This window comes from Sinocyclocheilus anshuiensis, unplaced genomic scaffold (genome assembly GCF_001515605.1).
Source record: "Sinocyclocheilus anshuiensis isolate Anshui unplaced genomic scaffold, SAMN03320099.WGS_v1.1 scaffold517, whole genome shotgun sequence".
Classification (NCBI taxonomy): Eukaryota; Metazoa; Chordata; class Actinopteri; order Cypriniformes; family Cyprinidae; genus Sinocyclocheilus; species Sinocyclocheilus anshuiensis.
The window spans coordinates 2,037,971-2,055,104 of record NW_015536535.1 but is presented as its reverse complement, the minus strand read 5'-3'; the positions used below and the strand labels follow the sequence as shown (position 1 = coordinate 2,055,104).

The window sequence follows — 17,134 nt, the reverse complement described above, 5'->3', positions numbered from 1 at the left end:
ACAAGCAATAGTTTCATAATGATGATGATTTATTTTTAATCCCCTGCCTATTCCTAGGGTCATAAAATGAAAATGAAACAGAGCAAATGCACATGCTTATAAAGAAGGAAATATTTCACCATCCTAAGGGAGATGAAGTAAAGTGAGGCTGAAACCAAAATAAACAAGAACTTAAAATGGCAATAACTGTACGTGTTTATCTATTCCAGAGGGTTTGTACAGCTTTACTTTACTTTGGTATCTCCAGCATTCAAATATTTGCCTTACCATATTCTAGTAAATCTTAAATCAGTGTCTGGTTAGTCCCTATTCATCATTCAATTACCAAAGCAGCAATATTATTTACACCATTTCATCAGAGCCAATACAGCAAACAAATAAGAAACTTGATGGCAAAGACTCACATTAACAAATGGAATTTATAAATAATTATTTTCAAAAAGGAACTACTGCACACTATCATCTGCCTGGCCGATTATCGGTGCCGATATTAAGCATTTTTATGATTATTGGTATCGGTCATTTTCAGAACCGATTCGCCGATAAAATAACTTAATTTTGAAACGAGCTATTTGGCTCTGATGCAGCCTGTCAGAACTCACCCCTCTGTGGCCTAAAGCAATCTCCGCCCACCGCCCATCTGATTTGTTGGGAGTCACAAGTCCAACCAATCAATGCGGAATTCACTCTCATTCCGAAAGCGCTTGCTAACTGCAGCTGCTTCAGTGATCACACACCAGTTGTCTCTCAAAGGTAAGGCAGCAGCAGACGTTGCTTAATTTGCAATAAATCACAATCCACTAACGTTACACTGAAGTTGCAAAACACCTCAATATTATCTATGATTTCCGCGATGCAGAAAATGTGGAAGGAATCGCGGAATCCAGTCATAAATGGAATTTACTGTATGACGCGGAATGTCACGGAATTTGTCAAAGTTTGGATGAATTAAACAAAAGTAGGTCAGTACACTTAAATAGAGACGCGATATGGACTAGTAGTATCTGTAAATATTAAGGCGCAAAAATACTATTTAATTATGAATCCTGCATGTTCTGTGTGTCTCTGTGTATGTAAATGGTTTCGTTTTCTACACATACAAAGTGTGCGACGCTCGCGGTGATTTCAGCTTCTGTCGTCTCACTACATAAAGGACATAAATACATGAACAACATCTCCAGAACTGCTCTGACTCCCTCTGGGAGTCACTTCTTGATCATTTGACAGTTTAATTTGAGTAAAACTATCGCAGTATTTCCCACAGACTTAAACTCTATTTGTGGCGGCATATATATGCAAACCACTGATCTATATATAATGACTGGTAGTGATGTTACGTTCAACACCGAAGCTTCGAAGCTTGTATAAAAAAAACAACACATTTCACATTGAAGCACTGTATCGGAGCTTGATTCGTTTTGAGAAAAGCATGTGATCTATGACGTCCGAAGCTTCATTCGCCTGAAAACCACGTGACTGCTTCAGTATCTGGTTCAAACGAAGCAAACCTCAGCACCGTTTCCTTTACATTATATTACATTATAATGTGTTAGCATTGTTTTTTTTATCATAATTTATATATTGAGCTCAAAAATGAACTTTGGCCATAAAAAATCAAGGGCTGAGGCAGAGTTAAAATAAACAGATCATAGATTTAATTTATGTTTTATTTATTTTACTTATTTTAGTGCCAGTACACCGACACAAATGATTGACTTTGACAATAAACATTATTTATATAAAATATAATTTTAAAAAATCAGTTGTAGAACCTTGAGCAAGGCACCGAACCCCCAACTGCTCCCCAGGCGCCGCAGCAAAAATGGCTGCCCACTGCTCCGGGTGTGTGTTCATGGTGTGTGTGTGTTCACTGCTGTGTGTGTGCACTTAGGATGGGTAAATGCAGAGCACTAATTCAGAGTATGGGTCACCATACTTGGCCACATGTCACGTCACGTCATATCACTTTTTTTTAGATGTAAAACCACTGGCTGTAATGGAACATAACACTTTGGAAGGTGTTATTTATTTTTATGACCACTAGATGGCCACAGCATAAACCGTTTTAAAAAGCTTCGAGTAATGAACCTTTTTCCGATACAATTGTGATGAAAGCTTCACTGGTTCAGAACGCATCACTTCGCCATCACTAATGACTGGATCGCTCATCGTGTTCTAGACTGCCAACAGGCAGTGAAGCCACCGGAAGTGTTCGATCCGCCATCTTACTATTCCCTACCGGCAGAGAGCACCATTGAGTCACAGCTAAAACACTGACCTAAAATCACCCGATTTGAAGCAAATCAGTCCAACGGGATTAGTTTTTATGTTATGTGTATGTAAATTAATTTTTACTTCAGATGTTATCTGCAATGTTTATGGTCTTTTTGGGCAGGATAAGCGATATATTTCAACCGTTTAGGTGGGTGTGTCTGCTGCGGACTGCCGACACAGGTAACTGATCCAACACAAAATATAGCCTATTTCTTTATGTATGTAATTATTCAGGAACTATTAAACATGAAGGTATTAGTATCAGAAATTAATACAATAGCCTTTGTTACTATATTGTTCTATACTGAAATGAAAAGCTTAACTTACCATCTTGAAATGAAGCTTAATGTCTGTACTGTATGTAGTCAGTTATTTCTCTGAATAAATTATGTGTATATTTTTAATGTCCTGATTGAGAAACATCTATTTCAGACTCTCCAAGATTGCGCACATATGTTTACTAGCATTACCGTTTCCATGTAAAATGTTGTATGCTAAATTAATAATTAATTTAACCACCGTTTAAATCATTACCTGCTTCAAAATGAATGCTGTTAACGAAATCATTGTTGAAACATTTGCAGTTAGCGCCTACTGTATGAATAAAAACACTATAACAAAATTATATAAACAATGAATAACTGTACAAGGTGAATAAAGGTATATGTGTATACAAAGCATAAATCTTTCTTCAGATTTCAGAATAAGCACTTTGTCATTTGTTATATATATGTTGAGGTCATGTCTGTCTGATGTTTATCATGTTCATGATGTTCGCTACTGTAATGAACGTAGCTTTTTAATAAGTAGGGGAAATTCCCGACATTAAAAAAATAACCGTTTACATGCCTAGGATGTTTGCATTGTAAGAATGTACAGAGATACTTCAGATTTAAAAACGCTGACTTGTTAGGCAATGTTTTCTCGTTAAAATCATACAATTTCCAATAATTCAATAGAACGTTTACACACACTAGGGATTACTATGGCTGCGTTTACACTTGGCATTAACATGCGACCTGTATCCGGATGTTGTCCACATACACTTTGAAAAGACAACGCACTTCTGATCGGAATGTTATCTGATCAGCGTGTCCTGGTCCAGAGATAGTCGTGATCGGATCTCAGTGTCAGTGTAATGTAAACGCAATCCAGCCATCGTGTCTGCATTCGCAGGTCGACATCAGCAAAATGCCGCCACCTCTCTCGCGAACTATCAGAAAAAAAGACGGAGAACACCCGTGTGGAGCACTAGTGAGACTCCTACACTTATCTTTCATTTGTAAAATGTCCCGCGACTGAAAATGCTTTTCAAAAGAAAACCCACCACTTCAGGTTGACTTTGCACTGGACCATTCTCTGCAGACTTATTTAAATAATGCGCGGGAAAGACAGATCCGATCGGTTATCCAGATAGAAAAGTCCGTTGATGTTGCCAAGTGTAAACGCATCATTTGCACTGTACTGTAAATTAAAACTAACTGAAATTTCTAGTGCCACATAGGCCAAGACATTTCAATAGGCTACTGAACTAAATTTTGTCAGTGCCCTTTTTATTCTTAATTTTGACATTAATTTTCATTTTTACACCAGACATATTTTGAGAGATAGGCTCAAAATATCAGTTATCGGTCTACTTGATCCGTAATAATCAGTATCGGCATCGGCCCTGAAAAACACATATTGGTTGACCCCTAATTCATCCCACCTAACATTAAAGTTTTTAAATATACTTTTATATTGAAATAATTTCACATTCAATTGTCAAATTAATGTAGAGACAACAAAGACAGTATATTTTTAATATTTGTTTAATGGCATCTTTTTTTATAACTGAAGGCAAGTATCACTGATACAATACTACTGATGTCTCTAGGAAATTGTTCTTTTTAACCTTTGACTATTGCAATTCAACATTACTGTATCATTGAGAGCTATCAATTGAAAAATTTATTAGACTTTAAAAAAATAACTTCTAATTTAAGTGAACTTAAAACAATATTCACATAAACCCATTATAATAAATGTCATATTTATTATACTGCTTACTTAAAATTTGTATACTTATAATTACTTCAAATATACAGAAATTGAATTTATCCAAAAAGTTATCTAACATTAAATTCTAAATTAAATGTAGCCTTGATGAATCCTTAAAGCTACAAAAGTTATTGATTTCCTCTGTTTCTTTTGTTCTTTGATTAACAGACATCACATCAGCTGGGTTATTAGGTTATTTGGCTGCTATTACTTTAAGAGCTGCCGCTGCTGAACGTGACGCGGATCTGACGCGCATCATATTTTCGACGACATAACGACACTGCATGCTTGTAGTTTCATTCGCTTCAATATAAAATGATACAGCCTACAGTGCACGCTGGCGCGTTTGTGCATGCAATTGAAGAGCACGCGCTACGAGCACAGTATAGCGGCTGACAAGACAGGAATTTTTTTTTTTTTACTTAATTATGGCCTGACAACATCTTATCTGACTGCAGTTCACTGTTGATCTACTGAAGCTGCTTTGTCACCTGTACTGTTTCAGCCCTTGTTTGACTAGCGCCTGACGCTGAGGTGAAGCAGAAGTGCGCATCTGAAAAGTATCCTGTTTGATGTGGTCATAAAGACATTCTGCATCTAAATAAACACAATTCTTGTCAAGAAAAAAGACAGAAGCAGCAGTTGTGAGTGGGGTGGCCAACCCTCCGCCCCTGCGTTAATTGTGTTAAATATTTTTAATGCCATTAAACTCGAAAAATTAATAATCTGCGTTAACACGCTAATTTTGACAGCACTAATGTATGTGTTTATTTCTCGATAACTCAATATCAATCATTCATGTAAGAATTGATTGTGCATTGTACACAGGGTTGATGGAATATGGTGGCATAAGAAAGGTGAAGGGTGATGTTTAAAGAATTCGGGACAGGACAGAGGAAGTTTTTTTAAACATTTAACCAGCTAAAGTTCAGTAGACAACGTTGTTGAGAAAAACTGCACATATACTAGGATCCTTTGTTAGGAGTAAACATATTAAAAGCTGTCATCAACCAAACACACAAATACATTTTCGCTACAAAGATAAATGAATGTTCGATGGGTGAGGGAAAGGCATTATTCTTTAATTAAAGGAAGCAATGACCCCAATCAAAAAGCCTTAACGATCAGTGCTGTGTGTTGAGGACAGGGCTGACAGTTATTGGATTTCAACCAGTCATTCTGATAGGACCCTGATACGGTTTTATGGTATCCAATACTGTTTGCATTCTGACCTGATGAGAGGATACAGGCAGCCATTTGTGACCTTTCAACTCTGACCCTGACCTAAGAGAGGTGCTTCTACAGCCCACCCACCTCTGCCTCGGTCCTGTCGTTACAGCAACCACTCACGCTGATCCATTTATGTCATCAAGACCGGGATTATTTCCTAAGATAGGACATGACTTTTATCAGCCACACAAACAGCACCTGGGAAAGTTTGTATCGTAAAGATAAACTCACAATGATAACCAAACCAGTCTTACACTTTTCATCAAGGACATTTATAATTGAGCCGTTTCCTTCAAGTCTCAATAAACCAACAAAGACCAGCATATAGGGAACAATTCCTCAAGGTCAAATCTGTCAGTTTTACTTTTATTGAATCAGGTACTATATACCTGATTGAGGGTTGAGAGCTCAATCTTGTGTACACTGATTCTGGACATGCAACTCAAAATGTGTAACACGCTGCAAAAAAATACTGTTTTTAATCCATAACATCATCTTGCTTTACACATCCTTGAAACAAGATCATTTTATTTCTGTATAAAACAGAAGGAATAGCTTCCAGAAAAAGCATATTTAATATAATTGTATTTTTTCTTACATTCATTCATTGCCAATTCTCACTTGGTTCTTAATCAAGGAGGAAAAAAACTTAAATTTTACTGCTTAAGAAAATTATTATTATTATAATTATTTTTAGAGATTATAAAACACTAATCATAGTTTAAAAAAATCAAGAAATAGTAAGAAGATAAATTATGGGGAGAATCAAAACATAAACAGTCAATTCTAACAAACCATTCACATAAAATACGTACAAATTAATGTCTTCCTCAATATGAATGAATGCCCAATATATTTTAATGTTAAAAAAATACAATGAGATAATGCTGCACCATTAGCAATTATGTTATGTCATACTGTAATTGTTTCTGAGTGATGAAAAGCTCAATGCTATATGTTAGTCTATGTGATGGAAACAGAAGCTTGTAGGACCAAGGAAATGCAGAGGGAGAGAAAGAAAGACCTGATGATGCTCTTAAAAAGGACTAGGTTGCATCTGCATCATGTGTGTGAGACTAAAATTCAGAGCACATTCATAAACAAAATCAGTTAATGTCGTGTGCCCATATAAAAACATATTGCTTAACACTCTTAACACCCTCCCCGCCACTATGCTTTAAATGAATGCTTTGATTTACTGATTTTTTTCTTTAAATAAAAAACAAAAATACTTTTCTTCTGAGACACGCAAACATCATGTTTTACATTCCTTAAAGAAGTCATCCAATGAGCCATACTTTTGTTTAGTTTTGCTATGATAATTACTGTGGCACTGCATTCCTAATCACTGCTGATTAAGAGAACGCAATTACCCTTAAACTAAAACATAACTGAAACAACGCAGACCTACAATGCAACATTTTGCTTCATCCACAATGGCAAGACCAAGGAAATGTGCACAGCGTTTGGCTTCGTTCATTGAAAATAAACAAGTCGCTCTCTAGTTTCCAACCCATCAGTTATAATCACAAGTATTTGTTTGTTTTCTGCAGGCAGGGGGATTGAAGCTCAGATGAAACAAAAAAATTATCCGTCACATGGAAGAGCGCTGTTTCAGATCATAACGAGCAGGAGACGTTTACGTTATGGCTTGTCCGCAGAGCACAAGGCGATTTATGGCGGAAAAGTGGCTACTGTAGGGCTTTGATGGACGGAAAGAGATTCTAGATTTAAAATGTCAGCCTAGTATTACTTACAGGAAAAACCTTCAGTGAAGTATTTCCACATAAAAAAATACTTAACATTCCATACAAAAAACTATAAAATATGTTTACATAAAATATCTATTATTGCAATGCTCTGCTTGATGTGGTTAAAAAAAAACAAAAAAAAAACAACACTGAATAAACTTTTTGAACAGCATGTTCAACTTCATTAAATTTAATTAATTTTAATATTTCTGATTATTTTTAATTATATTTAATTTTATAATTGCTTTTCAAGGTGGTTAATTTTTAATAATTGTAATATTCTTGATTTTTTTTGTATTATTTTAGTATTGCCTTTCAAGTCGGTTTAATGTTGAGGTGTTAAAACTTCAGGTCGACTTCAATCAACTCATCGTAATATCAAAATGGCATCTGACAGCAGGTCCAGACAGCTTAATTTACTGATGTGACAAGCCGAACGCTCTACAAGTCCTGTGCGTGTTCTCAGATGTTATCTCTTCTAAAGCAAACACACAATCCCGTACGGCCAGTGGCCTGTGTTTCTGTGAGGACACTCCACACAAGCGGACTTTACAAGGGGAGCAAATATTTACTCTGACTACATTTAACGACCACAGAGGATTGCGGTTAAATACACTGATGTGATTAGAAGCTTCCTTACAATGAGTTGGGCTTAGAGGTGTCAAAAGATTTCCAAAAACTGCTCATTTATTTAAAGCAAAAAAAAAGTGTTTTTTTCTCTCTCTCTCTCTCTCTCTCTCTATTGAAGGTTTAGGAGGTGGGTGATGACTGAAATAATCTAACTTGACATGAATGATAATAGCTTATATAAATCTTGTTGTTTTCCTTTCTGGGCTAAAGAAACAACGATTATTATATGTTCGACACATGGTGAGAATGCACACAGTGATAATATGATATTGATTTGTAAATACACATATCCACGTATGTAAATAGTGACACAAAGAGAACATGTTAGGAAAGAGATTTCTGAATGAGGTATACCAGACCTACATCGACATACTATCAGGGACTTCAACATTTAAAGAAAAAAGTTAGCACTTTTGGACTGTTAATCCATTGGCACCATTTAAAAAAAAAAAAAACATTTGCCTCAATATGCCTCTTTCCCAGCCAACAATATTGCAGTCAGAGAGTGAATTAAAAGTTACTCAAGTCGTAAGCTTTCCCCATGCCGTTCCCTCTCACTTCCTGTCAGGAAGAGCCCCCTCTCTGGACGCATAGCTTGCATCGGCAGGGCGCCGGCAGAATTAAGTGCCAGTTGGTGTTAGTGTGTTTTCTCTGGGCCTCCGCGGAGCCCTGCGTTCAAAGAATGCTGAGAGCAATGTTATCCACCAGCACGGAGACCCTCGTGGGTCGTTGTCTGGGGTGGAGGAGGGAAAAAGTTGGAGAGGGGGAAAGACAACACGTGGCCTGAGCCTGCGCTTGAACCTTGCGTATGTGTTATGCCTCTCAGCGGGGTCTAGGTCCGACTGTGAGATGGGGAGGGAGAAGGATTCAACCTCAGGTTCAACCACATTCCTCTTCACTTCTGCGACGTTTATGGAACTTACAAAGTTAAAAATGGGAAGACTACATGAGGCAAAACAGTCTGCCCTGGCAATGTCCCCAAATAGCTCTTAACTTTTAAAGGCAAATTTTGAGTTTGCATTGAATATCTTTTCGAGTGCAGGTCAAATACTCTTAGGTAAGTAAGATAAAACGAAGCAACAATACAATAATTCATGGAATATTAGTTGTGTTACTTTTGTTTTAAGAAAGGGCCTGTGTCTTGTAGTCCAAAGCGATTTATATAACGTGATTGATAATGGCCATTCAAACACACTGCGCACCAAAACACATATGGCTACATACCTCTTACTCAACTAAACTGCAGTCATTAAAATAAATAGACAGAGCAATAAAGCTCAATTTATATTGTGTTAAAAATGCATGAAGAAGAAAGGGAATTGTTGAAGATCTTTTACAGTAGGTCAAATTACACTTAGTAAAGTAAGGGAAAACTAGTTGCTAACTAAATATGTAAAACAGAGTACATATAAATCTTAGAGTATTCACATGATTTAAATATTCAAATTTTTATTCGTTGTTTAATTCATTTTTATATCCATTTGCAGTGTTTGTCCTCTCCATATAGAAGAATTATCGTAAATGACTTTATTTGCATTTAAAATTTGTATTTTTAAAACAAACTGGCATAATGAGATCATCGCATGTGATGTTTTTCTCACATATTTTACCGGTAAATATGGGAATCTTGGGCCTCATTCATGAAAAGGAGCAGAACAAATTTCTTCTAGTTGTACCAGTCTCTGATATTTTAACACTAAGATCGGCCAATAACTGATCACGACACTAACGCAATTTAAAAGTGCAAATGACAAAGAACATTTTGTCTGTTATCATAATTACTCTTGAAAATGGCCATCTTACAATTCATTCACTTTTAAAATGTATATTTTTAAAACAGATAATACAGTTGCCAATAATTCACCCTTAGTTAAACCTCGGCCATCACAGGATTAAGAAGCATATCAGTTTAATGACACTAGAACTATCAAGAACTATTTAAAAGACATTTTACACAGAAACCTGAATGTGTTTCATGAACGAGGTCTCATTAACTGGTGTCTGTTTTGACACAGAGAGTGTGCAGCTGAGAAATGATGAAGAGATCGAGTGAACAGACACCGCTGAGGGTTTTCACTGGACAGTCGACCGATCGATTTCTCTTTCTTTTGCTCTCCCTGCGAGTATTGATCCCAAAGTCACAGTGACTGTAGGGGGTTAAACTCTTGAGCCACTGGCCACTCTCCATCCTCTTCCTAAAGGTCAGAGGTTAAGAAATGCCAAGTGCTCTGGGGTAAGTCAGTGTCTCCAGTATGTATTGACTGACGAAGGTGCCCATCTGTTTAACAGGTTAACTCTACATTAAAGACTCCCTGGTCAGGATCATCAACAATAATATCAAGACAGCAGATGTGAAACCATGGTGATCAAAGTAAGGAGAGGAAAAAAATATAGGCAGCTTTTAGGTAGCTTATGATCTAAATACATGATTGGAAAAAAGTACAAGACAATACCAATTCAGGCCTTTCTCAAACGTGCCTGAAGATACTGTTTCTTGCTCTTGTACCTCAGCCTTTCCATCATGTGAGGCATTCAGAAGATAAATGTCTTAAAGAACAGATGACCTGACACAAGGTCTGAGCGGTAATGGGTGATATAGGGAAACACGGCTGCCCGACTCCCATATATATCTGACAGACACACAGCCATCAGGAGGCCACTGTCAAGCAGACGAATGAGATGATTTCCAAACCAACTCTGTTCGGAGAGCAGTTTGCAATTACTTTTCTGATGCTTATATAAAGTAGCATTTAACAAGACTCTTTTTGCATGTATTTTCATGCTTATCTACAATCAAAAACAACTACAGTATATGAACCGAGCAGCAGCTTCCACTCCAGAGTGTCTCAATGCGGATGGCATTATTTATTAAAAAGCTAAAACCTTTTTAAGTGATATTCTCCAGCACAACAGCAGGTGATATATCTTGTTCAGTAAAGCAGTGTGTGTGTGTGTGTGTGTGTTGGTTGTCAAAGAGAATTAGCTTGAGTGAAACACAAGGCTTTTACGTGGATGCCTTGAATGGCAAGATGAGGACACTCAAAGATGATCTTCATGTAATATGCAGGACATAATCTGAAGCCCTATCACTGGCAATTTCCTAAACGGAGCGGATGCATTGATAGCTGTTGTTTTATGCTTATCCTTTCTCTCTCCTCTCACCCACATTCATTATTCTTTTGCCCTCTGTTCTGCTCTCTCTATTTTGGTTGAAAATATTGAAGGAATGGTCTGGGTTCAATGCTAGTTGAGCTTAATCCACATCATTTATGGCATAATTGTACCACACACAAAAAAATATTAACTTTAATTAATAATAAATTATATATGACAAACATTGTCAATTTCTTTAAAAAGGGTTTAAAAACTGATAATTGAAGGCTATAATTTTTTGCACATTAATTCTATCATAAAAATGTCTCTAATTTAAGCCGCAAAGTTGTCTAAACCATAATTTTTGTTGTGGAACTACCGTTCTATGCACATGGACATATTCATGCAAACAAACTGATTATGACTATGGACTGGGAAAGTGATTCTATCATAGTATTTTATTGTTAACACGTATGCCACTGACTGAACTTGTACTGAATCATGAACATTAATTTAAATAACACTAAAGAGTTTGGACATTTTTTTGCTCCAGCTTTTTACAAAGCAAAAGGACTGACAGACAAATGCTGTCAAGCAAATTAATTGCACACATTAATCATTAACATCAACAATAATATCCGTAATCATTATGTAAAATATATTAGATATATAGATAAGTTCAGATCTTTGAAATAAGTTCAAAAGTTATGAAAGAACAAAGTTAGAAGATAGAATACAAAAAAGACAGAATACAGAAAAGTTGTATATGTCTAGCATTGCTCTATACAACTATCAATAAAACACGTATAAGTGAAAAGCAATAAACCACAATAGGCTTATAGAAGATGATGAAAATTGATCCTGTGTTGGGAATAAAGGGATTCATTTCAGAGAGATGCAATAAAATTGCAGTTTAGAATCGCTGTCTAACAGCAGACTAACCCTCCTGATCCTGAGTGATTAAAAACTAGTCTGTGACCCTAACCTTTGACCTCTAGCCCCAAACCTATTCCATCTTGTACCATAGATATTAATTAGAAAATTTGTGCAGACAGTACCGTATCCGCCTGGATTCTATTTTGGGATGAGAAGGAAATGTAAGCAAAAGAAACTAAATCCATCAACATCCTCCCTCTCATCGCCTATTCTGTCAGCAAATACACTGCTTCACTTCCTGTCTACGACAACAGCACTTCCTGCGCGGGGATGTCCTGATTAACCACAGGATCAATGAGAGACCCTAAACTTCTTCCAGACTTGTCTCTGTTTTCCAAATAAGAGACAGAAAAAAAATCTTCCACATTCATAAAACAAAATTATCCCCCTACAACCGACTGTGTAATTTAACTGGGGGTAAACAGGGCTCAAGACCTCATTTGAGCTTCACTGCCTTTTTCCACGGTTTCTCCCCCCACAATAAAACTACATTTGCATTAGCTTTGAGAGAATTTAGTCGAGATGATTTATTGAAGTAATCAGCAGCAACGCAGCCTTTTCGTTGCAGCGCAGGGCCTGCAATGTGCCGCCACTGGAACGGGGTTTGGGCCGGAGGCATTTTTTCAGTGGAGGCAGGCAGAACCCAAATTCTCCCCTTTGATTAGATTAGCATTACACAACAGCGTGACAGATATGACAAATAGGTGCATTAGAGTGTGTCATTTATTCCCTCTTTTCTAGATGCTTGGGTTCACAGAGGGACCCCCACCTCACACCTCACTTCTGCAAATATATGCGGCCCCTGACGCCCCGTCTGATGCCTGATCTCTCTGGATTACCTTCAGAGAGGGTTATAGGAGAACGAGAAGTACTCAAAATAAATGTGCTAAAGAAAGAGACAACGAGTGCTTGGTTATGTGTATTACTTATTTGCATGTAAACTACGATTCCTTCTCACCTTTTCCATGGATTGCTAATACTGAACAACTGAATAAACATTTGCACAAGCAAAATGATTATCACTTAAAACTGTAGTAGCCCCCGACTTAATGTGAGTGCGTGTGTGAAGTGACAGAATATTACACACTTCAGTGACTCTCCTCCTCTAAGGGCAATCTATAGCTACCTCCATTAGCCCCCATCACACACACTCAAAAGGGTGCAAATGCACACATGCTCACTCTCTCACTACACACACTATTCTACCATCATACCACTGATTTCCTCTTAATAAACACTGGCGGCATATGCACTCATAACTCACTGACACTATAACTTTGCAATGTAAATGGTTTTATATAAAGTTTATTATAATGACTACAGGCTAACCTTTGCACAGACAGACAGACAGACAGACAGACAGATAGACAGATAGATAGATAGATAGATAGATAGATAGATAGATAGATAGACAGATTTTTCTCTAAACTTTTCTGCAAAAAAAACAGTATTTGCTGTACTTTTTTTCAAATAAATAAACAAATAAATCAATACAAATAGTATTCACATTATTTATGAATCAATTTTCCAAATAACAGTGTCTTCGAATGTCTCCAAAGAGAGGACTGGTCAGATTTAGATCCCTTTTGGGGACAATTTCTTTCCCAAACTATAGCAAACTAAGTACACATAGACACACACGCTCAAGAACACAGAGCTCTGCTATCAATCCTTCATCCTACCTGCCTTAAATACTCTCTGCAAAAGCTGATGGGGAGGCTGATCGATCACGAAACGCTATCAGTGTTGCATTATCCTCTGTGACTGGCTATATGACCAAGGCCGTTACATTGGGTCAAGACCCCTGACCTTTGAACTCATATCAACAGCATTAAAATGGGCTCCCTGGCTATTTTTCTGGACTTCTGTCTATACTCATAGCTTAGTAAGACAGGAATCGGGCTGGCAGTGTGAAGATAACACTTGCTACAATGGATTTATTAACAGTAAAGAGGTGAAGGGGGCAAAAAATAATAACTTGAGAGGAGATGGAGGAATGACATACCTGAGAACACAGCAGCATGACCAGTTCAACCACAGAACTGCTAGACTTCATACACACAAGACCTACAAAGAAAAAGGAAATTTCAATTCAGATTTAGTAGATGAAATCTTTCAACCATTACCGATGAGTAAGATTTTGAATGTAACAAAACAAACCTAACATAGCTGATCGCTAAATGTTGCAACTGACTAAACAGAATCAAGAAAGCTCTTGCAATAACACTGTAAAAATACTGCAAATGATTTTACTTTTGTAAAGACCCATCTCGATTTCATATATATTGTAAATAATTTGGCAAATACAAATGTTATCCTCCATCATTTAGTGATAAACATTGGGCTATTTGTGTTGAAATCTATGCTAAATATTTTAAATTCAGTTCTATGAGATTTCTAATGTGAAATTAATAGTATTGAGGAAACATATTTATTAGCATTAAAAACATTTAATTTTTAGTGTCTGTTCTGCTGACACACATTTGTGAGTGGTCTAATTCTGCGCCATCTTGAGGGGTCAAAGTGTATTGATGACCTTAATGAACCTACACGATGCTACTGTAAACTAATACATGTTTGGGCCTTGTATTACACAAGACTAAATATGGTGAGCATATGTTCTATTGATCTGAAATTCAGCTTTAAAGAAGCTGCTAGGGAACTACATATGCAGAATCTGCGCACGAGATTTAACATGAAAGCTATAGGTGAGAAAAAACAGGAAGCTGGAGGAAGAGGAAGGAAGGAAGCATTTTTGCTTTAAGTGGCTCTCTAAAGTCGCCCTGCAGCTATCAATCAGCGTTTCATTTCTCTGGGTGGCAGTGGACAGGCCAAACACTCATACGAGTGTGCTGACCTCTGACCCTCTGCTCTATAAAAGAACACTGCTATTATAATCACGGAGTTAAAAGATACTTCCAGCCACATTTACTGCTTAAATCTGGTTAGAGGTGAGAGAGGGGGTGTGAGTACTTTCGTAACATACTGGGAGTGATAAGATGTCTCTGTGTTTGCATGTAATGATGTGAACTGAACCCCACTTCAAACTGTAACAAAGATAATATGCATTTGTGTGGAATATTCCGCAAATGTCAGTAATAAGAGTAGAACAGTAGCTCACTGGTGCCCTCGATGAGTAGCTCCTGTCCATGACTGCCCAGCAATGTGCGAGAGAGGAATGGTGCGAAATCCACGAAAATCTCTCGGAGTAAAGGAGCTGCCTTCTCCAAAGCATGTTCCAACCTCTCTGAGATACTGAAAACACACACACAAACACACCTTTAAATATTGAATAGAGTGTGACATAACTTTAAAATAACAGATCGTTTAATGAAATCACGCATTTAAAAAAAAAGCATTTCTGAAATATAAATCCATAGGTTGTTTAAAATAAAGCATGAGATTTCAGTTTAAAGTGGAGACCTCATGTTGGGGGCAGAGCTCTGGGTCACTGGGGATAAAGCAGGGACAGATGGCAGGTTGGAGCTGGTGGAGGTTCCTCCTGCAGAGAATACAACCAGTAAACAACTCATTACCCAAATACGCACACGCCAAACAAAACAGGGATGCATTAAGCTAAAACAAGCACATGTTACTATAATGCTTATACTTGTCTAAAAGCAGAAACAAAAGAATTATGTGAATTTGGAAAAAAAAAAAAAAAGGAAATATCTGTATTGCATTATGTAGCTTTTTAGGCTTTTTTTGGGAAACAAAAATAATCTGCATTGATATCATTCATAAAAGATAAAACAAAACAAATAATAGTCTGAGTAAATGTTCTACTATCTACTGTATCTGATTTACAATATTTAATGCAAGGAAACAGCAAAAATCTAGTTTAAAATAATGTACTTTTTTCTTAAATGCACATATTAAGAATTAAATTTAATCACTGTAATTTATAAGCACCATTTAACATTATAAAAAATGAATTGCTGTTCAAGAGTTTGAAGTCAGTAAGTTTTTTTTTTTTTAAGAAATTAATACTTTTATTCAGCAAGGATACAGTCAAGATCAAATGTAACATTTATAACATTACGGAAGATTTCTATTTTAAATGAATGCTGTTTTTCTGAAATTTCTATTCATCAAAAATGAGTAGAAGAAATGTATCAAGGTTTCCACAAAAATATTAAGCAGCACAACTGTATTCAAGATTGATAATAATAATATTATTGATAATATTTATAATGTTACTGTTTTACTGTATCATCATTTTTATTGTAGCTTTATTTTTTATCAAATAAATACAGCTTTGCTGAGCACTGACTTCTTTCAAAAACATTGGAACAGTAGCGCATTTTTACAAAAATAATTTAAACATTAATCCATGCACTATTAATGCACGTGAAAATGCAAATGAATCACTGAATCATGAATTGATCACCTAATAGAGACAGTATGAAGTGATGAACACAGAAATGATTACTTCACACCATTTATGCTACTGAAGTTTAAAGGTCCCATATTTTACACCTTTCTGGAATTTTATTTTAGGTTGTGATGTCCTTAAGAATATATATTTGCGGTATAAGTACCAAAAACCATCTCAATGTATTTTTACAGCTCCTCTCTCAGGAGCTCTGCTGAGAACAGGTCGATTTTGGCCTGTCTAATTAATATTCATGAACCTCACTTCTGATTGGCCTGCTGTTTTCTGAGTGACGCATGGCCAGGCCAACCACAGGTAACTAGGGTCAGCCGACATCACAGCGCTAGCTGGAGGCAGCAAAACAAAGGGGAAACTGGAGGCGGCCCATTCAAACCAGCGCAGATTCGGCTACATAAGGAGCTTAAAATATCATCTTGTTGTGATGTTGGGTGCCAGAATCGACGTAATACAGCCTCAAATTAGAAATGAGAGTTGGTCTGTGGTCGGTGCTCGGTGTGGTGACTGAAGGCGGTGACTGTGTAGTTCTGACATCAACTTTTTACGGAAGTCACAACGGTTCGTGAAAAATCACAACTACTTTATGCAGGCTGTGTGAATTTTACTGTGGACTGACCGTTTTGAAACTTATATGGTAGTTACATAGCACCTAGACCTCAGTTATCATGAAAAAAGCCAGGAAACTTCAGTTTTGACAATATGGGACCTTTAACTAAAAGTAGACAGTCTAATACCTTATGTGTTGAATCCTTCTTGGGATGTTTGGAGAGTTTCTTGGCAGGGTTGC

General features: G+C 36.8%; 1 protein-coding gene across 6 annotated transcripts in view; it reads right to left on the bottom strand.

The window, feature by feature from the left end:
- LOC107695599 (lipopolysaccharide-responsive and beige-like anchor protein) overlaps positions 1-17,134 on the bottom strand; it is a 274,449-nt gene that overhangs the window by 149,152 nt on the left and 108,163 nt on the right. For all 6 annotated transcript variants that reach the window (XM_016495624.1, XM_016495602.1, XM_016495617.1 and 3 more), the window contains exons 31-33: positions 15,378-15,456; positions 15,076-15,209; positions 13,960-14,021 (exon numbers count right to left, since the gene is read on the bottom strand). In XM_016495624.1, the coding sequence (XP_016351110.1) occupies positions 13,960-14,021; positions 15,076-15,209; positions 15,378-15,456 (275 nt within the window). The remainder of the gene's footprint in view (positions 1-13,959; positions 14,022-15,075; positions 15,210-15,377; positions 15,457-17,134) is intronic.